Source organism: Mixophyes fleayi, chromosome 8, assembly GCF_038048845.1.
Source record: "Mixophyes fleayi isolate aMixFle1 chromosome 8, aMixFle1.hap1, whole genome shotgun sequence".
In the NCBI taxonomy this organism is placed as follows: Eukaryota; Metazoa; Chordata; class Amphibia; order Anura; family Limnodynastidae; genus Mixophyes; species Mixophyes fleayi.
Window position 1 is genome coordinate 138,404,703 of NC_134409.1, and position 26,744 is coordinate 138,431,446.

The following is a 26,744-nucleotide window of genomic DNA, read 5'->3' on the forward strand; positions in this document are numbered from 1 at the left end:
TGCTGACGGTGATATTACCTATATGTGTTGTCTCTCTTTCATTACTCCAGACATAAATGAATGCTGGATATATCCGGGGCGCCTGTGTCACCATACCTGTGAGAACACCGCGGGATCTTATCGCTGCTCCTGCTTTGCCGGATTTCGGTTAACGCAGGACGGGAAACATTGTGAAGGTAACGACGTCCATCTTTATTGTCCTGTCTCAGAGGTTCGGTACAAGCTCCTATTATGTTACGGCAGCTGCTACGTCTCAGTAGCAGAAATGGACGAACCAATCGCTTTAAACGAAATAATAATTTGTTGCGTGAGGTTGTTTAGTGCTTCATCCTCTCCGTGTGAGCATTACGTGTCTGTCTGAGCGAGAGCTATGGGAGATCTAGAACTGTATAACTTTCCGACCAGGAAACCGCAGCATTATAATTCCAGGATACGCTGAGTAACGTTCTGGGGACCGGAAGGCTGGTTCAACTTAGTAGCAATTTATAAGAACAATGCAGGAAAGGAAACCAGTTCACTATCTTCATCTAAATTGTTCTAGTGACTTTGTAACTGACCTCCGAGCACTTCGTTAGGATAATTATGTATCTTTCGTCCCTATCACAGGATGCAGTGACTTTGGGGTCTATCTATGAATGGCCGCATAGGCCCCCCCCTGCTAAATATCATCCCCCAAACCTCCAAAATTAAATTGTAGTGACTGCATTGCCACCTAGTGGCAGACTATGCTTAGTGCAGGCTCTGACAACTAAACACTCCAGGGGGTAAATGTATGAAGCTGAGAGTTTTCCAGCGAGTTTGAAAAGTGGAGATGTTGCCTATAGCAACCAATCAGATTCTACCTGTCATTTTATAGAATGTACTAAATAAATGATAACTAGAGTCTGATTGGTTTTTCAAACCCGCTGGAAAACTCTCAGCTTGATACATTTACCCCCAGGAGTGTGGGACTGACAGCAAACAGCGTTCCCCATCCATGTTATTCTTATTTGGGCTTATTACTTGGATGAGTGTAACAGGCCTTCTAAGACCACCCGACACTGTCCTAAACATTCCGAGTCTGATTCATCTTGGACCGCAATACAAACGCAACTTGCATTTAAAAATCGCATGTAGCTTGCGGGCACCTCCGCCCATATACCAGCACAACCAGACCTCAAGAAACGTTTCCTTTTGAATCTGGCTTTCATAAGATACAGGGACTGAAGGCCACTTGCTGATATTTGCGCTGCTAAGTGAGGAGGCGCGGAGTCTAAACACGCCCCCGGTCTTCGACATGGATTCCCGCAAGAGAGTTTGGAGTTTGCTGCAAGGGACGTGCAGATCGCGGCTCTCCAAGTTAGCTATCAGCGGATGGTGAACAGAAGTGGTCGTGCAGGCTGAGGTCAAATCGTACTGGCATACGTGGTATCAAAGGAGAAGGCAAATCGGGGTCAGCAAGCCAAAGGTCAGATACAGCGGGAGCAGTCAGGCCAATGGGAGATCCAGGAGCAGGACCAGAGGAAGCCGGGTCGGTAAACAGGAGGTCAATGAGAGAGCAGGAAGACAGGCAGGAACGCTGGAGCACAGGGAGACCTAGATACTCTGGCACCTACCTAGTGTTAGAGGCAATTTAAATGGCGGAGCCAACTCCCTGATTGGTGGCAGCGGGATTGGTGGTCAGAACAGCTGACCGGCGACAGGAAGTGCAGAGAAGCGTCCCGTTTACAACTGTTAATACGATAATCATTAATAAAAATATGTCCAATGATGGGTCAGACCCACCACGACTTACAGCACTTGGCTCATGTTCCTTGAATCTTAAAGGAAAAAAATTATGTTTGTTTTTTTATGTAGTAACTTTCATCATACGTTGTTTCACTTAAAGTTCGATTACAGTCTAATAAAATCTTTGAATGTTAAGAAAAAATACAAATGTTCCCTCAATGTCCAGCGTTACTCTACGTGAATCCGCCGACGGCGACCTCTCTCTATTTTCTCTCCTCAGACGTGAACGAGTGTGAGGAGAACCCGTGTAACCAGCAATGCAGCAATATATACGGCTCCTATCAGTGTTACTGCAAAGCGGGCTACAAGCTGGGCGAGGACGGGGTCACGTGTGAAGGTAACGGGGCAAACAGGTTAACACTTGACTGTCCAGGAGAAATTATACAACGTTTGTGGCTCAATAGTGAAGTGACCCCAGGGGAGTATATTTACTAAACGGCCGGTTTGAAAAAGTGGAGATGTTGCCTATAGCAGCGAATCAGATTCTAGTTATCATTTATTTAGTACATTCTACATAATGACAGCTGGAATCTGATTGGTTGCTATAGGCAACATCTCCACTTTTTCAAACCCGCAGCTTTTATCTTACATTTACCCCCCTGGTGTTTAAGTAGTATTCCATAAAAATGGTTGAATTTGCGCTGACGTAAGTACGTCTCAGCTCTTGTGCGCGCTCAGACGTGACTCTTAGTGGGTGACAGACGCAGATGGATCAGGATGACACATTTCTGGAACACTTTCACACTTTAATTCATATTTTTCTCTTCTCCATCTCCAGATATTGATGAATGCCTCCAGAGTATTGGAAGTCTGTGCGTCTTCGCCTGCGTTAATACCCCCGGGAGTTACCAGTGCGCCTGCCCGGAACAAGGATACACAATGTCAGCAAATGGGCTCTCGTGCAAAGGTATAAAATAATTGGAACACAAGACGAATACGCACGCAGCAATCCAACAAATGAAACAACACAATATGTCCTCTCTCTAGTGCCATTTATAAAATGAAAACAAACATCTGATTGGTTGCTATGGGCTACACTACCTATGGGATCTGTGTTGCAAGGGGTCGACAAATTAGACCAAAAAAGGTGCAAGTTTCAGAACCAGAACTTTCTGAATCTTTGAATCACGCTGTTGAAACACAACGCAGCAAAACCAGGTTGCGCTGTGGGAGGGGCAAATTTGAAAATGTGGGGACAGATTTAGAGTCGGGAGGGGGGCGTGTCCTAGCTCAACTCTAAATTGCAGTGTAAAAGTATAGCTTTGCTCCTAGCTATAATTGAGCTCCTATATTTCTGGTAAAATATATCACGTGAACAGTTGGCCGACCCAGGGATGAGTGTCACAGCCTGATCTGCTTAATATAAACCTTCATCATATGCAGAGTTATTACCAAGGGAAGATCTTCCGCATGGGTACAGCACTACGAAATTAGTGGCGCTATATAAGTAACTGATGATGATGATGATGGGGACCGGAAAGCTGATTCACCTCAGTAGGAATTTATAGAGAAAATGCACTGAAGGAAAATAGCCTTTATAACTTGATCTAATTGTTATAGAGAATTTGTGACTGACCTCTGAGCTCTTCATTAAGATAATTATATTTCTTTGGTCCCTATTACAGGATGCAGTGATTTCATTGTAGTGACTGCACCGCCACCTAGTGGCAGACTCTTAAAACTACTCCTGTACTTGCATGTATTATACTGTATTATTATCAATAATAAGAAATCAGTGATTACATTAATATTTAATTATATTGGATATTTAGTATTGCAAGGTTTTCTTTTTATAAAATTATTTTTATAACAGTTACAGTCAGATAGATAACCCGTCAATGCTCAACATCTACAATACCGGATAAACTCTCCCTGGCTATAAACCATACTTGCCAACAATTATTTATTCTTCCCCCCCCTGTCCCGAAAGGGAGGTCAGGTGACAAGTTGGGAGGGGACGTAGTGACGAGATCGTAGATCGCACAGCGGAGCCAGGATAGTCCAATTGTGTCATCAAGCCCCGCCTCTGCCTGGTATCCGGGAGGAAGTGAAACTATTATCCCATTAAATATCATCACCATTTATTTATATAGCGCTACTAATTCCACAGCGCTGTACAGAGAACTCACTCACATCAGTCCCTGACCCATTGGAGCTTACAGTCTAAATTTCCTAACACACAGACACACACACACACACACACACAGAGACTAGGGTCAATTTTGATAGTAGCCAATTAACCTACTAGTATGTTTTTAGAGTATCTGTTTAATATTTTAATATAAATACATTGTGCTGGCCGGGCAGTTTTCAGGTTCACAGTGACCGGTCTGCACAGCGCAGAATGATTAAAGTCACGTATACAGCGACGGGGTCCTGTTAAAAAGAAAGAGGACTCTCGCATTGTATAGTATTGTAGGAGCGCAGCTCTTCTGCTATACTTTAGAAACTGAAAACGCTGTGGGTCTGATGTAGAGCTGGAAGCAATTTCCGTAAAATAATACAGATGTAAATTGCGTCTGAAAAGAGATGCGTCCAGGTCTTCATTTATACGCCAGATTCATGCCGTTGTCAACATCACCGTTAGAGATTCGCCTCCTGACGAGCGCACATGCATCTGTGTCCAGGTCGGACAAAGTCGTATTTATGTGAACAAGCCCGTACTGTACTTGGCCTGCGTTTGCCGCCGCTTCCTTCCCCCCTAGCCACCTCTATAAACGTAGGGAGTCGTAAGTATAACATGCACCTGAGTCTACATAGGGACAGTTTCTGTGCGCACGCAAAAAAAGATGCTCATGTCCAACGATACATGGCGGCCCCATTCTGTCCCCATACTTACGAGGAAAGTTACATTTCAGACACTAGCAGTGTGGTACTTGTAGTTCTACAACTGCCAGAGGGCCATACGTTGCCATCTTTTGGCTTAAACACTTGAAGGATAATTCCACTTTTATGAAACCCCCCTCCCCCTCCCTCTTACCTGAATTTTGGATGGCCGATATTATCATGAACCCCAACAGCACAGAGATGTCCTAGGGTAGGATCCCCCATAATTAAGGTAATGGGCAGCTATTGAGGCAGTATAAAGATGGACTTATCCTTATCAGGATGTATTTATGCACATTTCCAGCAGTAAGAATTGTTCTATAAGCATCCATAGTGTTCTAAGGTCCTCAAGCACTCAGGGGTGTATAATTAGCAGAGCAACTGGATACAGACATATATCTATAAATGTTATGCACATTTGTTGGAAATAGCAACGAGTTAGCGGATTGAGCAATATGCGCAATCTCCGCTATGTCCTTACTTTTTGGATATTTACGTTTTTAAAATGTGGCATGCATTATTTCACAGGAGCAGTAGAAACACAGAGCTTAATAAATAGTTGAACGCAGAGATGCTCTTTGCAGTGTGGGACACCGAACATAATCCAACATCCATGTAACGCCCCCGTGTCTGAGCACAGGGGGTCGCAACTGCAAGTTCCTTGCGACTTTAATTATGAATGCAAGTTGTGCATATACACAGGGCTACTCAGTCTGCCATCTATATTTAATGCGAGTGCTCTAACAAGCCGGCCCACAGCCTATGTGATCTCCATGTATTATTCATGCTTTACATTAATACAATATTTTTTGTTTATTGGTAAGATGTTGACGAATGTGAAATTGGGACTCACAACTGTTCATCATCAGAGGAGTGCTACAATGTCCACGGCTCCTATAAGTGTCTGTCCTACGACTGTCCGGAGAATTACAGAAGAGTTTCAAACACGTAAGTTGTATTAACTGTAGGAACATAGATGCCAAAAGATTCCTATTGTCCTATCATCCCTCTATTACATCTACTAAGGTTCCTGCCATGCGGCACCTGTATCGTTCCCATGGCCGTCCCAATATTTATCAATGAAAATCATTAATCTAGAAAGCTTTTTTTGTTCCCAATCCACCTGGATTAACCTAATTAGTAAGATACCTCCCAACACTTGGAATCACAAAATTGGGGAAAAAATAAGCCCCACCCCCATTTCACCCAAACTCCACCCACAAATGCACAAATTTATATTAAACTCCACTTGGTTAAGCCCCATCCCTTTTGCAGAACGCAAATATGGATGTCCTGGTAAAATCAGGACAGCTGGGAGGTATGTAGTGACAATAGCATACAATACATGTGATACTAAATACATAGTGGTCACTCTCCCAAAGCTGTGGTCACGCCCCCTTTAGGAGGGGGTGTGGTCGGTCCTAATTTAGGATTTTTTGTCTTTGGTAGGTATGCTAAATGGACAGATCTAACTTTATGACACATGTATATGACGGTTTTCGATATTAAGCATAGGAGAGCGCTAATAAAGCCCCAAAAGCTCCAGTCAAACCATATCTGCCAACAGTCCCAATTTTTGCCAGGACTGCCCAAAATGGCAGGACCTGAAATGGGTGTGGCCAGTTGAGAAGAGGTGTGGTCTCTCATTAAAACAGGTGTGGTGTGGGAGGATCGGGGGCGTGGCTTATGATTTCACAGTCTTCTAAGCTGATATCTTGCAGAATGCTATTGGATAAACCATATATAAGACAAGTCAATCAGACCGTGCAATGGGGAATCCACGTGCAAAGTGTCTCTCTCTGTGTTGGTAAATTACTAATACCTCTAAAATGTATTAAGGTTCTAAAAATAGACTGAACATAAAATAACTAATTTTACAAATATCCTCAAATTATGCAAAAAATGACGATGTCATTAACATTATGGTGCATTTAAAAATGACGACTGAAAATGTCATAGCAGAAACTCCCAGTTTAAGTAGAAAACAGGATATAAGTGCTAAGGATATTTATTCAGCTTATAAACCAGTTGTAAAGAGCAGGACGCCCACAGTAAATATGAACACGTTTGTACTTCATCTTCCGCTGCCTTATTAAGGCCTATTAGACATGGGCGTGAATCTGAAGCATCTAACGTGGGTACTTAATCCTATTAAATGAGCTTTGATATTAATGGTAAAAGAAAATAATGTAAGATGGCCCTGTACACTTTCTGACCAGTGTTCGCATTGCTTCAAAGTAATTACGACGATGCCTGCAGCGGTAATATACAATGGCGCACCGGCCAACATTTCTGAAGGTAAAATTGGGACAAAATAAGCCACACCCCCAATCCTCTCAGACACGCCCACTGCCTAACAGTCCTTAAACAGATTGTGTCCTTATAGCCAGGCGCGTGTTACACCGTCAGACATGTAATATAACCATTATCGCTCAGTCCTCTTCGCACCCTTCATCATTATAAATATATTTTACTATAACAGGAAATGTGAGCGACTCCCCTGCTTCAACTACCTGGACTGCCAGAACTCGCCCATACGGATCTCCTACCATCGCCTCAACTTCCCGACCGGCGTGGCGGCCCCGGCACAGATATTCCAGATCGCCCCGTCTCCTGCCTACGCCGGGGATAATATCATCATGGACATCAACAAGGGGAACGAGGAGAATTATTTCAGCGCCAGGAAACTCAACCCGTACACGGGAATCCTCTATCTCCAGAGACCCGTCCGCAAACCCAAAGATTTCCTACTGGATGTGGAGATGAAGCTGTTCCGTCAGGGCCTGGTGACCCGATTCCTGTCCAGAATCTACATCTTCATCACAGCTCCGGTCTCTTAATATTCACATTGTGTCACTTACAGTATATTAAATAACGGAGATAAATGGTGAACTGAGATGCACATTTATGTACATGATATACCGAGAGTAAGTCACATGACCCCTCTGTACATGATATACCGAGAATAGGTCACATGACCCCTCTGTATATAGTATGCCAAGAGTAGGTCACATGACCCCTCTGTATATGATATACCGAGAGTAGGTCACATGACCCCTCTGGATATAGTATGCCAAGAGTAGGTCACATGACCCCTCTGTATATGGTATACCGAGAGTAGGTCACATGACCCCTCTGGATATAGTATGCCAAGAGTAGGTCACATGACACCTCTGTATCTCTGTATATGATATACCAAGAATAGGTCACATGACATCTCTGTATCTGTGTATATTATATACCAAGAGTAGGTCACATGACACCTCTGTATCTGTGTATATCATATATCGAGAGTAGGTCACATGACACCTCTGTATCTCTGTATATGATATATCAAGAATAGGTCACATGACACCTATGTATCTCTGTATATGATATACCAAGAATAGGTCACATGACACCTATGTATCTCTGTATATGATATACCAAGAATAAGTCACATGACCCCTCTGTATCTGTGTATATGATATACCAAGAATAAGTCACATGACACCTCTGTATCTCTGTACATGATATATTGAGAGTAGGTCACATGACACCTCTGTATCTGTGTATATGATATACCGAGAGTAGGTCACATGACACCTCTGTATCTCTGTATATGATATCCCGAGAATAGGTCACATGACACCTCTGTGTATATGATATACCAAGAGTAGGTCACATGACATCTCTCTGTATGATATAGTAAGAATATAATTGCGTCATTGCGCAGTGGGGGTGGGGCCGCGATGAAGCCAATCCTGCCATTACACCCCTCACTTACCTCTTGGTAGGTATGACATAACGTATCTCTTCAGTATCGAAAACCTTAAACTGTACTTGTCTCCGGCGCACAGTGTAGGCAGACATTTTGTGGGTGGACCGTTATTCATCCTGTCAATCCTCTAGGAACTAGAGACATCACCAAGTTATGAGGTACCATGTTGTGCCTCGTGCCTCAGTGATGTCACTGGCGTCTAATGAATTGATAGTTTAAATTTCCACAAACACTGGTTCAGCCCACAGTATGCCCGCCTCCGCGGATCCCTTACGGAAGGACGCACAGGATTACGACGGCAAATAGCTATATTACCACAACATGCCGCGGATATCAGCTTAGTAACCTCTGCCTGGTTTCCCCTCTACTTCTCTATATGGGAAGGATGTGAATAGTTCATGAAAGTAGTTATAAAAGTGTTTGTTAAAAAGCAATTGTTGAATTTGAGTAAGGAGATCATTTAAACATGTATTTACCTCATTTATATAGTAGTACAGGACCTGTGCCTAAGACTGATTATCTATGGTGTGTATAACGCAGAACTATATGAAATAATTCATTTGCAAGAAAATATTATTTTGCTACTAAGTGATGTTCCTGCACAGTATGCGAGGTTGATGATTTGATACAGAAACAAACTTGTATATTTTAGTTTATAATTAACGGAGAACTATTCTCCACAGCCCACGTCCCTGGGGTACAAGCGTTAAATTCTTTGGGCCACAGAAACAAATCTGGAATAAACCTGTCAGTCTATCGGAGGCCGTGTAGCGAGATTATCTGTAGTCACAAAGGGCTAGATTTACTAAGCTGCGGGTTTGAAAAAGTGGGGATGTTGCCTATAGCAACCAATCAGATTCTAGCTGTCATTTTGTAGCAAGTACTAACTAAATGAAAGGTAGAATCTGATTGGTTGCTATAGGCAACATCCCCACTTTTTCAAACCCGCAGCTTAGTAAATCTAGCCCAAAGTCTTTTCTTATCATTTTTAATAATATTTTTAAATTCAAATTAAATATGTTTTAGTTCTACTTTATAAGACACAACACATTACCAACACAGTTATCCCTTCTTCACGCCCTCTCGAACTTTGACGTTCTACTTTTCACGTTTCTAGGACTCCCGCCATCGCCTCGTTCCCCGCGTTAGACAGATTCAGTTTTATGTAGTTGGAGAAACGTTATCTTCTAGTAATTCTGATGCTGTACATGGAATCTGCATGTTTCATATCTGTGGTATGTTTTATTTATTGTGTTTTAATTTATGTAAATGAATGCAGCATTGTTTAATCCTACAATTAAAAAATATGCCCTAATAAAAAAGTTCATATATTGTCATTTGTCTGACGGAAATAGAAGATAAATGGAAATCACCACTAAAATCACCTGGTTTCCATTTGTCAATAGCTAAGTCGTTATTTAAAGGTAGCTAAGGGGTATATTTACTAAAACTTGTAAAAAGCAATAGTGGAGATGTTGCCATTAGCAACCAATCAGATTCTAGCTATCATATAATATACCGGTGTTACTAAAACCTGGTCCACAGGGAACCATAACAGTGCAGGTTTTCCATATCTCCTTGTTGGAGCAAAGGTGTAATCATTACTGACTGATACAATGTAACAGATCACAGGTGGTATAATCATTACTGACTGATACAATGTAACAGACCCACAGATGGTATAATCATTACCGACTGATACATTGTAACAGATCCAAAGGTGGTAGAATTATTTCATTTGTCACCTGGAAAACCTGCACTGTTAGGGGTCCCCGAGGATTGGGTTTGTGAAAAACTGGGATATAATACAATAGCCAGAATCTGATATGGACAACACCTCAATTTTTCCTTTTGAGCATATTACATAGGGATCGATGATTTGGGTGCACATTGTGTACTCATTGGTGAACTGAACAGAACACAAAGCGGAGCTGTCAATTGTGCTCGATGTGCTGCAGGATATTGCTGCAGGATATCGCGACTGAGCACATTTCCTCAACACTCACTGTGCGGACACCGACTCTACACTCAGAGACACCCAGCAGAACAGTTCTTAGCGTACAGTAATATAGAAATATAACACCCTGGTCATCAGTCAACCTCTAAAATATCTCACTGGTTTCCAAACAATAAAATAGGTTTTGGAATGTCCCATCAATCTTTCAGAGAACATAGACATGATTATACCCCTTTGTATATTTCTCTGTATATAGCAAATACAGCTCTGTGGCTTATAGTAATGGTGGGGGGTGCACAACTAAATAACTAGGTGTACATTCAGGTGTCGGACCTCAGACCTCAGGTGTCGGTGTGCAATGTCCTAGGACCTCAGGTGTCAGTGTGCGATTGTCCTAGGACCTCAGGTGTCAGTGTGCGATTGTCCTCCAGCGGTTCCCAATCAAGTGCTCTGCATATTTGATAATCAGGTTGACCCAAAAGCAGATTGTGTGGTCTCTAATGGACCGGATCTCTTACTGTGCATAATTCAAGATGTATTGGTTAGATAGAAGTATTACTGTGCACTACACAGGCTGGACTGGTAACAGGATTAGATAGAAGTATTACTGTGCACTATCCAGGCTGGACTGGTATTAGGATTAGCTAGAAGTATTACTGTGCACTATCCAGGCTGGACAGGTATTAGAATTATATAGAAGTATTACTGTGCACTATCCAGGCTAGACAGGTATTAGGATTATATAGAAGTATTGCTGTGCACTATCCAGGCTGGACAGATATTAGGATTATATAGAAGTATCACTGTGCACTATCCAGGTATTAGGATTATATAGAAGTATCACTGTGCACTATCCAGGTATTAGGATTATATAGAAGTATCACTGTGCACTATCCAGGTATTAGGATTATATAGAAGTATCACTGTGCACTATCCAGGCTAGACAAGTAACAGGATTATATAGAAGTATTACTGTGCACTATCCAGGTATTAGGATTATATAGAAGTATCACTGTGCACTATCCAGGCTAGACAAGTAACAGGATTATATAGAAGTATCACTGTGCACTATCCAGGCTAGACAAGTATTAGGATTATATAGAAGTATCACTGTGCATTATCCAGGTATTAGGATTAGATAGAAGTATTACTGTGCACTATCCAGGCTAGACAAGTAACAGGATTATATAGAAGTATCACTGTGCACTATCCAGGTATTAGGATTATATAGAAGTATTACTGTGCACTATCCAGGCTAGACAAGTAACAGGATTATATAGAAGTATCACTGTGCACTATCCAGGTATTAGGATTATATAGAAGTATTACTGTGCACTATCCAGACTCGCCCAGGTAACTCTCAGTATATAACACTGGTAGAAGCCCCCTCCCTCATGCCCCGCCCCTGGTGACGCCCCCACACATGATTGGCCCCCAGGAGTCTGTGACACACGCAGTGGGCGGGGCCCAGTTCGATTGACAGCCGAGCGGCTCCATTGTGCGGGGAAGCGGCCGGGGCGGACTCTCCGGTACCGGGATGTGAGGACTGAGCGCAGCACCCCCAGCACTGTGAGGATGAGCTCCAGGCACAGCTCGGAGCGGGAGTGTGAGTGCAGGCCGGGGAGGGGGCACTGGGGAGGGGGCTGCGGGCACCGGGCCCTGCGGGGCAGCTGCCAGGAGTTATCCCGGGGCTGGTGGACAGCTGGGGTGGGAAAGAGGTTCTGCAGCAGCTGAACACAGAGACTGGGGCAATTACTGTGGGCCCCAATCCCTGTGAGGTTGGGGCAGATGTATCTCATTGCTGTGTATGTGTTACACTAACATGTGGGTGTATCCAGGGGATGGGTCACCCCCAATCCAGGCTGCATGTAGGAGGTGGTCACCCCCCCAATCCAGGATGCTTGTAGGAGGTGGTCACCCCCCCAATCCAGGCTGCATGTAGGAGGTGGTCACCCCCCCAATCCAGGCTGCTTGTAGGAGGTGGTCACCCCCCCCAATCCAGGCTGCATGTAGGAGGTGGTCACCCCCCCCAATCCAGGCTGCTTGTAGGAGGTGGTCACCCCCCCAATCCAGGCTGCTTGTAGGAGGTGGTCACCCCCCCAATCCAGGCTGCTTGTAGGAGGTGGTCACCCCCCCCAATCCAGGCTGCTTGTAGGAGGTGGTCACCCCCCCAATCCAGGCTGCTTGTAGGAGGTGGTCACCCCCCCCCCCCCCAATCCAGGCTGCATGTAGGAGATGGTCACCCCCCCAATCCAGGCTGCATGTAGGAGATGGTCACCCCCCCCAATCCAGGCTGCATGTAGGAGGTGGTCACCCCCCCAATCCAGGCTGCATGTAGGAGGTGGTCACCCCCAATCCAGGCTGCATGTAGGAGATGGTCACCCCCCCAATCCAGGCTGTATGTAGGAGGTGGTCACCCCCCCCAATCCAGGCTGCATGTAGGAGGTGGTCACCCCCAATCCAGGCTGCTTGTAGGAGGTGGTCACCCCCCCAATCCAGGCTGCTTGTAGGAGGTGGTCACCCCCCCCCCCAATCCAGGCTGCTTGTAGGAGGTGGTCACCCCCCCCCAATCCAGGCTGCATGTAGGAGATGGTCACCCCCCCAATCCAGGCTGCATGTAGGAGGTGGTCACCCCCCCCAATCCAGGCTGCATGTAGGAGGTGGTCACCCCCAATCCAGGCTGCTTGTAGGAGGTGGTCACCCCCCCAATCCAGGCTGCTTGTAGGAGGTGGTCACCCCCCCAATCCAGGCTGCATGTAGGAGGTGGTCACCCCCCCCCAATCCAGGCTGCATGTAGGAGGTGGTCACCCCCAATCCAGGCTGCTTGTAGGAGGTGGTCACCCCCCCAATCCAGGCTGCTTGTAGGAGGTGGTCACCCCCCCAATCCAGGCTGCATGTAGGAGGTGGTCACCCACCCAATCCAGGCTGCATGTAGGAGGTGGTCACCCCCCCAATCCAGGCTGCTTGTAGGAGGTGGTCACCCCCCCAATCCAGGCTGCATGTAGGAGGTGGTCACCCACCCAATCCAGGCTGCTTGTAGGAGGTGGTCACCCCCAATCCAGGCTGCTTGTAGGAGGTGGTCACCCCCCCAATCCAGGCTGCTTGTAGGAGGTGATCACCCCCCCAATCCAGGCTGCAGGTGGTCACCCCCCCAATCCAGGCTGCAGGTGGTCACCCCCCCAATCCAGGCTGCATGTAGGAGGTGGTCACCCCCCCAATCCAGGCTGCTTGTAGGAGGTGGTCACCCCCCCAATCCAGGCTGCTTGTAGGAGGTGGTCACCCCCCCCAATCCAGGCTGCAGGTGGTCACCCCCCCAATCCAGGCTGCTTGTAGGAGGTGATCACCCCCCCAATCCAGGCTGCAGGTGGTCACCCCCCCAATCCAGGCTGCAGGTGGTCACCCCCCCAATCCAGGCTGCATGTAGGAGGTGGTCACCCCCCCAATCCAGGCTGCATGTAGGAGGTGGTCACCCCCCCAATCCAGGCTGCTTGTAGGAGGTGGTCACCCCCCCAATCCAGGCTGCTTGTAGGAGGTGGTCACCCCCCCCCCCCCAATCTTCATGTATGACCCTACGAGCCCCTATGTTCTATGACATCAGCAGTATATAATCCTTAGTAATTTATCTGCCACAGCCATTTAAAAACTTTGCAGCAAATAAATCTGAAATTGTGAAAAAATAATCTGATTAGTTTCTTGTAACACTTTTAAGTTTAAAAGTATGATTCTAATTGAATATTAACTTAATCACACTGGATGGGATTTATTCACATATTTAATGTATTCCTTAGGTACAGGGAAGTAGTACTTCCTATATGTAGGGTGTGGTTACTTATGTACTGACCTCATCACAACGATCGGAGTAGTCACAAATGACAGCAAAACAACTGGACACCCTGGAACAACCCACTACATGTGTGTAGTGCTTATTATATGATCACGTGTGACGCAGGCGTGTTGCAGAATTGTCCTGTAGAGGAGCTGATGTGTAGCAGGTCCCATAGGGAAATCTTGTTTACAGGTCATGTGATTCATCTGATGCAATCTCTAATATGATCCTATTGACATGTCCTTGTATAGCCCTAGATTAAAGTGTAGCAACATTGTATCCACAAAGTATAGAGCCGACAGTGGTGGTCTGTAGTCAGGGGTGGAGCTAGCAAAAGAGAGGGAGGGGCTACTTATAAATGAATGGTCATGCAAATGGGCGTGGCCTGTTTGTTTAGTACATACACAGTTATCAAGTGAGCGCAAGAGTTGGTTTTTCTTTAGTTTGTTTTTCGTCTATCAAACTAAATGTTAATTAAACTTCCCTAAACACATTTCCTGGTATTTCAGCCGACACCAGCGTCCGCCATCACGCGCTGCAGCGGAGTAAGGCCGACATCCCGCCCATTGACCTGGAGGTGCTGAAGGATTTGGAGATCCTGACGCAGGACGTTGCCCTCAAAGTGGATCAGATGATGAAGAGTTTGAACGGCACAATTCAGAACGTAAGATCAGGATGTGTAATGTTCAGCTGCTGATTTTTCAGGGAGTGAAACGCGTTTGTCCGGGAAGTTTTTATTGGCCGTATTTAAAGTAACTCTTAGGGGTATATTTACTAAACTGCGGGTTTGAAAAAGTGGAGATGTTGCCTATAGCAACCAATCACCTTCTAGCTGTCATTTATTCAGTACATGCTACAATATGACAGCTAGAATCTGATTGGTTGCTATAGGCAACATCTCCACTTTTTCAAACCCGCAGTTTAGTAAATATACCCCTTAGGCTTCACCCTGCAATATACAGAATACACCAGTGCTGTTTTAGTTGATTTGTTTGTTTCAATACACAATTAACACAACAACAGTCTCATTGCTCCGGTCGTGCACGTTTGTGAGTCTAACGCCTTCTGTGTATTTATCAGATGACGGCGCTCAGCGTGGGGTACATCCAGACGTACAGGGATTCCGTGGACAGCCTGGGGGAGTCCGTCGATATGAGCATCAAGGTGAGTGATACAGTACTGAGGACAGAGGAGGATGTGATACTGAAACGTACATTACAGAGAAGATGTGTTTATAGTTCTTGTGCTGCTTTATGATACACATTGAGGGTATTCTAGAAGAGGAGGAATGAAAACATATTTATCTTGTATTTATATTGTCCTTTATACTGCATGTTCTATAACGTTATATTACTATTACCTCCGCCTCTTATGCTACTGAGTAAAAAGTGGGTGGGGCTTAGTGAACACCACAGTAAAACATCCCCTATCTGAATAGTGCTTCATATTAAAAAGGCAAAAAACAAGATGATAAATCCTGTCTGAGGAGAATAGATGAACTATAAATGGTCTTTTTTCTAACGAAGACACAAAAAAAAAGACTTCTCGCTATCATTAAGTGAACATTTCTAGATAAATAATATATATGTAGTGTGTGTGTGTTATTGTGCATTAAAGGAGCTCTCCAACCGTAGCCTAATTCATAATCCCTCTAATTAACAAAAGTTGCAGATTACTGTCAATAGTTCTTTTGTTGTTAGTTGAAGAACATCTTACTGTGGGAGGGGTGGAGCTTGTCAGGTCGTATTGAATGTGTTGTGACAAGTCCCGCCTTCTGCCATAAGCACCAATCACCATCCAGCTCACTCTACCTACTACCTATGTCATTCGGGCTGATACAACTCCAGACACAGGCCATCTACCCTGGAAATCACTGATTTATCCCATGTAACAATCTAAATGATTGCTTCATTTAGCTAAAAATACTCAGGGACATCCAGAAAACCTGTCTTGTGTCTCGAGGCTTGGTGGTAACCTGAACACACACTATTTGATCACCATAATATGCAGCGGTAAAGATGTGTGCGCACCCTAGCCCCACATGTGGGTGGGTAAGTGATAAGAACGCAGTGTTACAATGTTGCTCAATGATTTCATACCCACACCGGCCAATAGGATTCAAACACCCGACCTTAGTGTTATCACTGTTAATTACATGGGATTTCCATAACAGGTGACTGATGAGTCTGCACATGAGATTTTCTGCCAGTTTATGGTAAATTGCCACTTGTGGCCGGCTTCATGTAGCAGCTGCCGTCTCCTCCAATATCTGACCCCACCCACAAATCTACCCAGCGCATTTCTGAAGAGCAGGTTTGCAAAGCTGTCACTCATACTTTGCCTAATCAGTCAACACCTCCCTGGCTGCAGATGGGCTATAAAGATGCATTTGGCAAACTTATATTATTTAGTCCAGGAATACACAGCTTGTCATCTCCATACATGACCTTCCCTTAGGATAAGTATATTTCTTCCTCTACCACAGATATGCAGTAAAATGTATGAATACCATTATACCACCCCCTTCTGTAGCGCCAGCCTCGCTGTAACACCAGTTGTGTCCTGTGTACGACTGGCGGTATAGACAGGGAGCGCGGTGTTCATGTGTCATGTGTGTAACGGTCTTCTCCGGTTTCCCCCCAGGGCATGTACACGCTGATGGCCCGCTGCGAGGAGCTGGACAGAACCATGCAGCCCATTCATGCTTTAGCCAAACAAATCAGAGACATTAAACGCACTCTGGACATGTTCGAGACGTTATGTAAATAACTTATTGATAAGCAGCTTGGATTATATTTTTAAATAAACACATTTATGCACCACTAGGACAGTGTCCGTTCTGCTCAATGCGTATACAACACAATATGGAAAAGTCTTAAAGGATAATTCCACAGGAAGCTGAGGATTCCGTGAAACCCTGTCCCAAAGAATTACTCAATCTGGTTTAAGTGTTTCACCTTCAGGTCACTTTAACTTATTATACATCCTCTCCTGCAAGTTTTGCTGTCGACATTGCTTAATCTTTCTAGTTTTTTTTCAGCCAGTTCTTTATATCATCAGCCAAAACCTCATCTCTGTAGAACAGTTCACAATGCTGACTAGTAAGCATCACCCCACATTAATATTTCTCTGGTTATACAGAATCTTTATTTGATGTTCAGAAGTCTATTGCTTTTACTAGTTTCTAATGGGTGCTTAAGGACGCTGCAATCGTCTGACCAGCGAACTGCGGCATTCGATCAGCGTCCAATTAAAGTGGATGAGGAACACGCAATCACGTTAGAACGCCGCGGTTTTCTGGTCAGACAATCCTGGTGCTCTGAACCCGTGTTATACTGGCCTAGGTCTTAGACAACCTCATCTGTGTCTGAGGCAGACGTCAGAGACGGTATGAAATTAGGACTCTGCAGGATCTCACCGTTTCCATTTATTTGAACACAATTTAAAGATACAGAAACACCGATACAAAAGAAAATAGAAAAACAATGTGGCACTAGCGGAGCAACAATGTGTCTTGTTTTATCATCAGAGATTCATCAAAGCGTAATACATAGGAATGATCAGGTGACATCTAAGCATTAACCATTGTTTAAAGAAAAAGGCGACACTGTAAACAGACGTTGATGGTTTTACAGGGGGTGAAGTCCATAGCGTATATCTGTATATAAAATATTTAAATGCACGTTGCAGATTTCTCTATGTCAGCGTTTCCCCTTTGGTGACCTGTAAAGACAGAAGGCAGAAAGGATTACGTTCGTGGGACAGGAGGAGAGGCCGTTACTGCACGGGACTCTTACAGGAAATAAAACAAACTAGACATTCTGCAGCTACAGTGAGAATCAGACAGGACGGGTCTATTCAGCAATTACAAGTTCTACAAAGCAGCACAGCAAACGGGAAGTCTGGCACGCGGAAGCGTGGAGCATGCACACGAATAGTCATACAGCAACAGAAAACCCTATAGAAATCCATGACAGTCAGGGGAACTATAACAGGAAGTGGTTTTAGGAGGGAGCGGCTGATAATGAGGGAGGTGCGTCTGGTAGAGAAATAATATCGGGCCGTACTGTATGTGGGGGGTCACCCCAGGTGTACGCAGAAAACGTTGCACAAGACATTTTAATACTAAATCGCTCCTTCGTAGCCAAATGCTGATTGTAATACAGAGAGAAATAAATTTGCTCTGAATTCATTCATCTCTTTCCTTATACATCCCCATTGTCCTGTCTGGGGGGCTATTGTTTAGATCTTTAATGTCACAATTCTACCTGCTCCTACATTCTATATAATAACAAATTGTGCATTGATGGGTCAGAGAATTAATGCAAGTTTTAGTGGCAATAAGTCTGGAATGGTGAAGTTTTATGATCCTAGGGATATACTCAAATTGGAGGGTTGCTAGGAAGGAGACACCGGTGGTTTAACTTGGTAAATAAACTATACATTACCCAAATCCTGGAGCCCATGGTTTAATATTAATACAACTGAAGCAGTCTCTCCCTGTTGGTCTAGGTTTCCTTACAATGTTTATTTAGTACTTCTGGGACAATAATGTAAGTTGACATTTTGGTATTGTGTATCCAACACTTCCTCCCAGGACCCTACAACCAGCACCGCTAACTACCCAACACGGGACATAGACCAGCTCCACGCATCCCACCGATAACACAACGCGTCGCTTCTAGGAAAGAAAGGCAAAACGCGTTGTTGCATCTTACCCAGACATCCCATGCCGTTTAGACAGAGTGTGATGGAGTATTTCCTGCCACCTCTAACACATGCTGCCTGTACGAAGCGGCTGTATTATAAATGATCATGCTTGTATGTCTGAAACCACCATGTGTTACCTAGGAGACTGTAAGCCAATCACTGCTCCAAACAGCCCAGAGATAAAGTCCCACAGATATCAGGGGGGTGGCTAAGGGTCAGAACCCATATTAGGATAGACAGTGCCCAACGATCTTATGGTATCCCCAATATACAATTACTGATCACATTTGTGACAACTCGTTAATAAAAAGGAAACCACTTGAAGGTAAAAGGCCTTTATTGTAATTGCCTCAAAAACAGCCAACATCAGTTTAAAGAAAACATTTCCAGCACATACAGGGTAACGGCTTTACAAAGTCCAAATACTGAGCGATCAGCAAATATTTTATACAAATACAGATATTTTACTCGGATCTTTCCATGCAAATATTTCACCCTAAATACAGATATAATAACTACAGATTGTGGCCTGGTGTGTGCTCACGGAAGCAGCCATACTGCTCGTAAATTCAGAGGAACTTGTACTTAATTTTGTTTCAAAGGAGAAATACGTCCTACTCCAAGAGAAGCCGCCATATTGATAGCTGAAGTGTTATCATCCATCACAGTGGCCAAGGCGCGCTTTGCACTACTCGCGATTGGAATACAGCGTCTGACATAACGAGCTGTCTGTAGGATGTTAGTGAACTAATGTTTATTATATTGTGTCTATACACTATGCAACCTGGTCATTCTGAGCTAACACTAGGTGATTGTCACGGTTGGCTCATGACTCTAGGAGCACAACGATGGCGGTCGTAAGCCAACCTGATTGATCAGATTATAAATTGTTCAAAACAATCCTTTGTGGCATTACGCAATGTTGAAACAATTTGATCTAAAACAACCAAATTAGCCAACTATGTGATATTGTGTGTCTGGCTGTATCCTATGCTCTCCATTCATGTTATGCTCTCACACACAGCTACATATAACCAAAACTAGCAGTGTTATACACACCGACACAGGAGAGATTGTCGGGGAATCCTTAAATCAAGACAATTAGCAGAACGTGTGATGAATTTAAATTGCAGATAAATGCTTGCATGCCACCGGCCATAGCAATCAAAATACCAAAACAAACCTTTTGTCGGTTGCGTAACCTCTTAGAATAAATATTGGAGAGATTAGCCCCCCTCCCGCTCAGTTGGCAGAACCATATCTATCCCAAAAAGCTTACCCTGGCCAGTTACAGACCCTGACCAGTTACAGACCCTCACCTATGGCACCGCTCCTAAGTAAATCTGAATGTAGACACAGCGTAGTGCATTGAACGTGCTCTACTCAGTTTTATCAATAACATTTGATATCCCTGCAGAAGACGGGATACTTGTTGTTCTGCCAACTGAAGGGGGTTGATTAGTCAAATATTAAAGGAAGGTTGCGAAACAGATCATTTCTACATCGACGTGACACTTCTACAGGTAGCGGTGGTTGGCAAAGCTCAACTAAAGGTAAACAGGGATTAGCTGTAGCTTAAAAAATTTATAAATTGGAAATACACTTCTTTAAAAACAGACGTAGGAAGTCCGATCAGTGAAACTCCCATTTGTAGGATGCAGGGAAATGGGAACTATGTGACTGTACTATTTAACAAAAATACTGCACTTTGATCCTATATTAAATGGGAATATCAAGCGTATGCGGCTGACAAGGGGCGATCTTCGTTCCAACACAATATCCTATATCGATCGTTACAAAACATGGATTCAAAACTTGGACCAAACAGCTTCTGAGAAGCAACGAGAAGACCATGCAGCTGTATATCATGCAGCACAACAGTTATTCTGCAGTCACCATTCCAGAGAGGAAGCGGAAAGTAAAAAATAAGGAACAGAAAATAAAGTGAGATTGTAAGTCAGCTCAGTAATACACCAACAGTTTATTCTTCATGCACAGCCAGAAGCTACAATGTCTCCAGCGAGCGTCGCTTAGTGCATAGCTCCATGAACAAGATGTATATCGGGTGTGATAAAGTGTATCTGTCGCCCAGTTACAGTGGCCGTAGAACAGCCACTCACGCAGTCTATAAATTCTCTAGTGACCTCAGTGAGGCATGAGGCACGATGTGCCTCGGTGACAGCAGGTGTTACTGGCGGCTGGATAGGTTGAATATTAATAAAGGCGACAGGTAGGCTTTAAAGCGAATGAGAACACAGCGGGTGGACAAACTTATGTACAATTTAGGAGCTTGTGAGACAATTTTAGCCAACCTGATTTTTGTCAGAAGCATAGACAGAGATGGCCCCCTACAGAAGATACGGTACAGTTAGTTACCCCCGGACCCTAGCTCACATCTGTACATAATTCATCTATACCACACAGAAATGTATTTACAGTATCAAGTCTGCAAATCAAGCATTGAAATACTATGACAGTGACGTACTCTAACATCTAAATGTACAAAGGGGGCTCCGGCTAATCCCTGATATCATGCACGATGGGGGGGACCTCAAACATGCAGAAAGCAGCTGCCCCGGCTCAAAGACCACTTTGGAATTGGTGGTTGGGAGAGTATTTTGCAAGGGACAGCTTATTTAAGACTTAGTAACATTCAATGTTTAGAAACATATTAAGCTTTACATACCCTGGCTTCTATGTATTCGATCCGCCTTTCCAGCGCGGTCAGCTTTTCGTTTAATGTCGCCAGTCGGGAACGGCAAGACATATCTCAAAGAAAATAAAAAGTACATTTAACATCAGCCCCTGTAAGTTACAGCTGCTCCAAGTTATACATAGGAAACACTGAGGGTGGAACTAAACTCCACAAATACACCAGATACAGAAAGGCTGAGATAGAGATATATATATATATATATATATATATATATATATATATATATATATATATATATACACATACACATACACATACACATACATACATACATACACACACTATATGGACAAAAGTATTCAGACGCCTGACCATTACACCAGCAGGGACTGTAATGACATTATATACAAATACATAAACTATAATATGGAGTTGGTCCTCCTTTTGCAGCTTCCACTCTTCTTGCAAGACTTTCCTCAAGATGTTGGAGTGTTTCTGTGGGAATTTGTGCTCATTCATCCTGTAGAGCATTTATGAGGTCAGACACTGATGTTGGACGAGAAGGCCTGGCTCACAATCTCCGTTCCAGTTCATCCCAAAGGTGTTCAATGGGGTTGAGGACAGGGCTCTGTGTGGGCCAGTCAACCCCTTCCACACAGAACTCCTCAAACCATGTCTTGTAGTCCTTGCTTTGTGCACTGGGACACAGTCATGTTGGAATAGAAAAGGGCCTTCCCCAAACTGTTGCCACAAAGTTGGGAGCATAGCATTGTCCAAAAGGACTTGGTATGCTGAAGCATTAAGATTGCCCTTCACTGGAGATAAGGGGCCAAGGCCAAACCCTGATAAACAGCCCCATACTATTATCCCTCCTCCACCAAACTTCACAGTTGGCATAATGCAGTCAGGCAGGTAACGTTCTCTCGGCATCCGCCAAACCCAGAATCTCCTATCTGACTGCCAGAGAAGCGTGATTCATCACCCCACAGAACATGTTTCCACTGCTCCACAGTCCAGTGTCGGTGTGCTTTACACCACTCCATCCGACGCTTGGCATTGGTCTTGGTGATGTCACGCTGCATGCAGTTGCCAGGTCATGGAAACCCATTCCATTAAGCTCCTGCAGCACAGTTTTTGTGCTTACATTAATGCCAGTGGAAGTTCGGAGCTCTTCAGCTATGGAATCCGCAGAGCGTTGTCGACTTTTATGCACCATGCGCCTTAGCAGTCGTTGACCCCGCTCTGTGATTTTACGTGGTCTTCCGCTTCGTGATTGAGTTGCTGTTGTTCCTAAAGGCTTCCACTTTCTAATAATATCACTAACAGTTGACCGTGGAATATCCAGCAGGGATGCAATTTCAGGAACCATCTTATTGCAGAAATGGCATCCTATCACAGTACCACGCCTGAAGTCACTGAGCTCTTCAGAACGACCCATTTTGTATCACAAATGTTTGCAAATGGAGACTGCATGGCTAAGTGCTGGATGTTATACACCTCTGGCAACGGGTCTGATTGAATCACCTCAATTCAATAATTAACAGGTGTGGGCCAAATACTTCTGTCCATATAGTGTACATATAACATGTTATATACTAAATCAGCTCTGCAATTCCATCACCTGACTGAGACATGTAATTATCACCCCTAAGTGGATATAGCTGTTCCTGTGTATACCCCCTCCCTATAATACCAATGATCACCCTGTATGACCAGAGTACACCCCGCATATATATATACCCCCTCCCTATATGACCAGCGTACAACCCGTATATATTGTAAGCTTGGGAGCAGGGCCTTCTCACCTCTTTGTCTGTTTTACCCAGTTTGTTTATTAGTTTACTGTGTTTGTCCCCAATTGTAAAGCGCTACGGAATATGTTGGAGCTATATAAATAAATGATGATGATATATCCCCCCCCCCCTATATGATCAGGGTACACTCTGTATATATACCCCTCGCTATATGACCAGTGTACATCATATATTATATATATATATATATATATATATATATACACCCCTCCCTATAAGACCAGTGTACACACCATATATACCCCCTCCCTATATGACCAGTATATACATATATATAATTATATATCACTCCCTACAAGACCAGTGTACACCCCATATATATATATATATATATATATATATATATATATATATACACCCCCTCCCTATATGACCAGTGTACACCCAGTGTATGTGTGTGTGTATATATATGTATGTATATGTATGTATGTGTGTGTGTATATATATGTATGTATATGTATGTATATGTGTGTGTATATATATATATATATATATATATATACATACACACACCCATATACCCCCTCCCTATAATCCAGGTCTGTGGTGACCCTCCCGCAGGCCCCGCCTCCTCCCGGGCTCTCTATCTCCCGGTACTCACCGAAGGAGTTGAGGAAATCCGCGATCTTCTTGATGCTGCTGGTGATGACCTCGATGTACTCCCGGTTGGCCCAGTCCTGGTGGATCTCCCTCTGCACTGGGTCCTCCTGTCCGGCCATCTTCCTTCTCCTCCGCGATCCGCCGAGGACCCACAGCGCCGCCTGCAGGAGGACGGGCGCCATAATCCCTGGGTGTCTCTACGTCAGAGCTGAGGCCCTGGCCGCCATCTTGGAGATGGGCGCAGCTGACTGATACACTGGCTGCGCCATCTTAGAGATGGGCAGTTACCTACACATACAAATATTGGGTGTGGGCTGGAAGCTGCAGCTACTGTGACATAATGTATTTCAGGGATGATGCCAGGTTTATATAAGTTTTACCCCCCAGGCAGTGCCCCTGCTCTTCCTATGTACAGTTCTCAGATTTATTTAATAGAATGTGATATAAATAAAAGTATCAGCCCAACTACTGAAGTGTTTGAAAACAGAAGCCTTATTATTATATATTTACACACTGTAATCCAACTGTTATTTATGTGATTTATATTAAAGTACCAAAGGATAGTTGCTCACATTGCACTCTCTGGTTTTCCTCTTTCTTCAACTAAAAATGAACTTTTGGGGTAAGGTCACTGAAATGACAAGATACTTTCACAATAAACAGTCTAACAACAATCCAACCTTAACATTCATTTTAAAAAAAACTGCATGTACTCTATTTCCACCAGAGGGCAACATAATACAGGAGCTACAGCAATTAATTAACCTAGTAGCTGATATCCAAATTATGTCTGTTAATCAGCTTCACAACCCATTGTTGTGTTTCTTTCATTGCTAATTAATTTAATGGGTCACATGTTGTACCATAAGCCAATCAGCCACATCTTTAAAACCACCTGCCAAATATTGTATATGTCCACTCTCGTGCCGCCAAAACAGCTCTGAACCATCGAGGCATGGACTCCACCAGACCTCTGGAGGTGTTCTGTGGTATCTGGCACCAAGACGTTGGCAGCAGAACCTTTAAGTTGCACGGTGGGGCCTCCATGGCTCGGACTAGTTTAGCCCACACATCCCACAGAAGATCAGATTGAGATCTGGGGAATTTGGTGGCCAAGTCAATGCCTTGAACTCTTTGCCATGTTCCTCAAACCATTCCTGAACAATTTTTGCAGTGTGGCAGGGTGCATTATCCTGCTGAAAGAGACCACTGCCATCAGGGAATACCGCTGCCATGAAGGGGTGTACTTGGTCTGTAACAATGTTTAGGTAGGTGCTACGTGTCAAAGTAACATCCACATGAATGCCAGGACCCAAGATTTCCCAGTATAACATTGCCCAGAGCATCACACTGCCTCCGCCAGCTGCCTTCTTCCCATAGTGCATCCTGGTGACATATCTTCCCCAGGCAAACAACCGCATGATGCAAAAGATTCATCAGACCAGGCCACCTTCTTTCATTGCTCCATGGGCCAGTTGTGGTGCTCACGTGCCCATTGTAGGCCCTTTTGGAGGTGAACAGGGTCAGCATGGGCACTCTGACCCATCTGTGGCTATGCAGCCCCATACACAGCAAGCTGCAATGCACTGTGTGTTCTGACACCTTTCTATCATACCCCCACAAGACCTGCCGTTTTGGAGATGCTCTGACCCAGTCATCTAGCCATCACAATTTGGCCCCTGTCACTCAGATCCTTACACTTGCTCATTTTTCCTGCTTCCAACATGTCAACTTTAAGAGCTGACTGTTCACTTTCTGCCTAATATATCACAGGTGCCATCGTAACGAGATTATTCACTTGTCAGTGGTGTTAATGTTGCGGCTGATCGGTGTATTGAATGCGTGATTATTAGTGTTAATGTAGTAATGGAAGCAGCCTATTACATCATCAAAAACATAATTGTTTGGTAGTCTGCAATAAGGTTGTAAAGGGAAGAGAACAGTGACCCACTTTTCCCCCCAGCATTCCAGAATTAGACCTGAAAATAAAATAGTGCCATGTGTTGTAGATGAAGGTGGATTGAATTATCCTGCATATCAGAATGGCTTGTTTTTCACTCCTTAAAGGTTATATCTGCCTAATATTTATATTCAACTGTTGAGCAGTGTTAGCAATGTAAACTAAAACATTGAATAATTATCTCCTGTATTCTCAGCTCCTCTGCACTGCTGTGAGCCTGTCAGGGCCAACGGGACAGAAATCTCGTTCACCTGCACTGCGTCCCAGTACTCTATTTACAATGACTTCAGGCTGCTATATCTTCGTTTCTACTGACATCATGTTCATTTAAACTAGTGAGAAATGTGATTTTGCTAAGCCGACGCCATCTTGTGGCCTTATAGTCATTTTATTCTCTTATAGCTCAAAGACAGATTAGATACAGCTAGTTTGTAGGAGTTATTCATTGTTTGCAAGAAACTATGCCCATGACCTTGGATATGGCAGACAGGAGATAAACCAACCCCCCCTGGGGAGCATTTCCGTGTGAGAATGTAGCAAGATCTGTGTAAAGGAAACATGAGTGGTTAAAACCTTTTAGTAGTAGTTTTCTGTGATATGTGATTGTGTGCTATATAGATATGGACTTGTAACTAATAAATCAGAGCTAATTGTACACGCAGAACTTGCAGTGTCTTTATTCTCTCCGACTGAGGAGCTCATAAACTGACACTTACAGGTGAACGATCTGATTTAGATTCCACATTAGTTTCAGAAATGTGATGGAGCCCTTGGCACAGGCACACCTGGCAGTAGGCACGTTTTTGCGGGTGCTGCTGTAACAGAACGTAACGCTGATCACCCGCATTATCCAGCCATTCCAGATTTG

The 26,744-nt window shown here is 44.1% G+C and overlaps 3 protein-coding genes across 5 annotated transcripts in view; 2 read left to right on the plus strand and 1 right to left on the minus strand.

Moving 5' to 3' along the window:
* Nucleotides 1-9,686, plus strand: part of FBLN2 (fibulin 2) — a 52,678-nt gene extending 42,992 nt beyond the window's left edge. Inside the window, exons 9-14 of one of the 2 annotated variants that reach the window (XR_012678623.1) lie at nucleotides 51-176; nucleotides 1,988-2,104; nucleotides 2,546-2,674; nucleotides 5,418-5,541; nucleotides 7,076-8,074; nucleotides 8,213-9,686. Coding sequence is in view for 1 of the 2 variants with exons in the window: in XM_075183763.1 (XP_075039864.1) it covers nucleotides 51-176; nucleotides 1,988-2,104; nucleotides 2,546-2,674; nucleotides 5,418-5,541; nucleotides 7,076-7,433 (854 nt within the window). In the remaining variant the exon portion in view is untranslated. Of the gene's footprint in view, nucleotides 1-50; nucleotides 177-1,987; nucleotides 2,105-2,545; nucleotides 2,675-5,417; nucleotides 5,542-7,075 lie in introns of both variants that reach the window. The other variant, XM_075183763.1, reaches the window with a different exon arrangement.
* Nucleotides 9,687-11,773: 2,087 nt separating this feature from the next.
* BORCS6 (BLOC-1 related complex subunit 6) lies at nucleotides 11,774-16,961 on the plus strand. The gene is made up of 4 exons (XM_075183764.1): nucleotides 11,774-11,916; nucleotides 14,646-14,800; nucleotides 15,217-15,300; nucleotides 16,780-16,961. Exons 1-4 carry the CDS (start codon nucleotides 11,886-11,888, stop codon nucleotides 16,903-16,905), a joined length of 396 nt encoding a protein of 131 aa, XP_075039865.1. The 5' UTR covers nucleotides 11,774-11,885; the 3' UTR covers nucleotides 16,906-16,961.
* Nucleotides 16,962-17,548: 587 nt separating this feature from the next.
* On the minus strand, nucleotides 17,549-24,082 carry BRK1 (BRICK1 subunit of SCAR/WAVE actin nucleating complex). 2 transcript variants are annotated; one of them, XM_075183765.1, is made up of 4 exons: nucleotides 23,918-24,082; nucleotides 21,533-21,615; nucleotides 21,159-21,194; nucleotides 17,549-17,859 (listed from the first exon to the last, which is right to left on the minus strand). In XM_075183765.1, exons 1-4 carry the CDS (start codon nucleotides 24,033-24,035, stop codon nucleotides 17,833-17,835), a joined length of 264 nt encoding a protein of 87 aa, XP_075039866.1. In that variant the 5' UTR covers nucleotides 24,036-24,082; the 3' UTR covers nucleotides 17,549-17,832. The 2 variants fall into 2 exon arrangements, with proteins under 2 accessions (XP_075039866.1, XP_075039867.1); XM_075183766.1 differs by lacking the exon at nucleotides 21,159-21,194 and having other exon boundaries at nucleotides 23,918-24,080.
* Nucleotides 24,083-26,744: the final 2,662 nt, after the last annotated feature.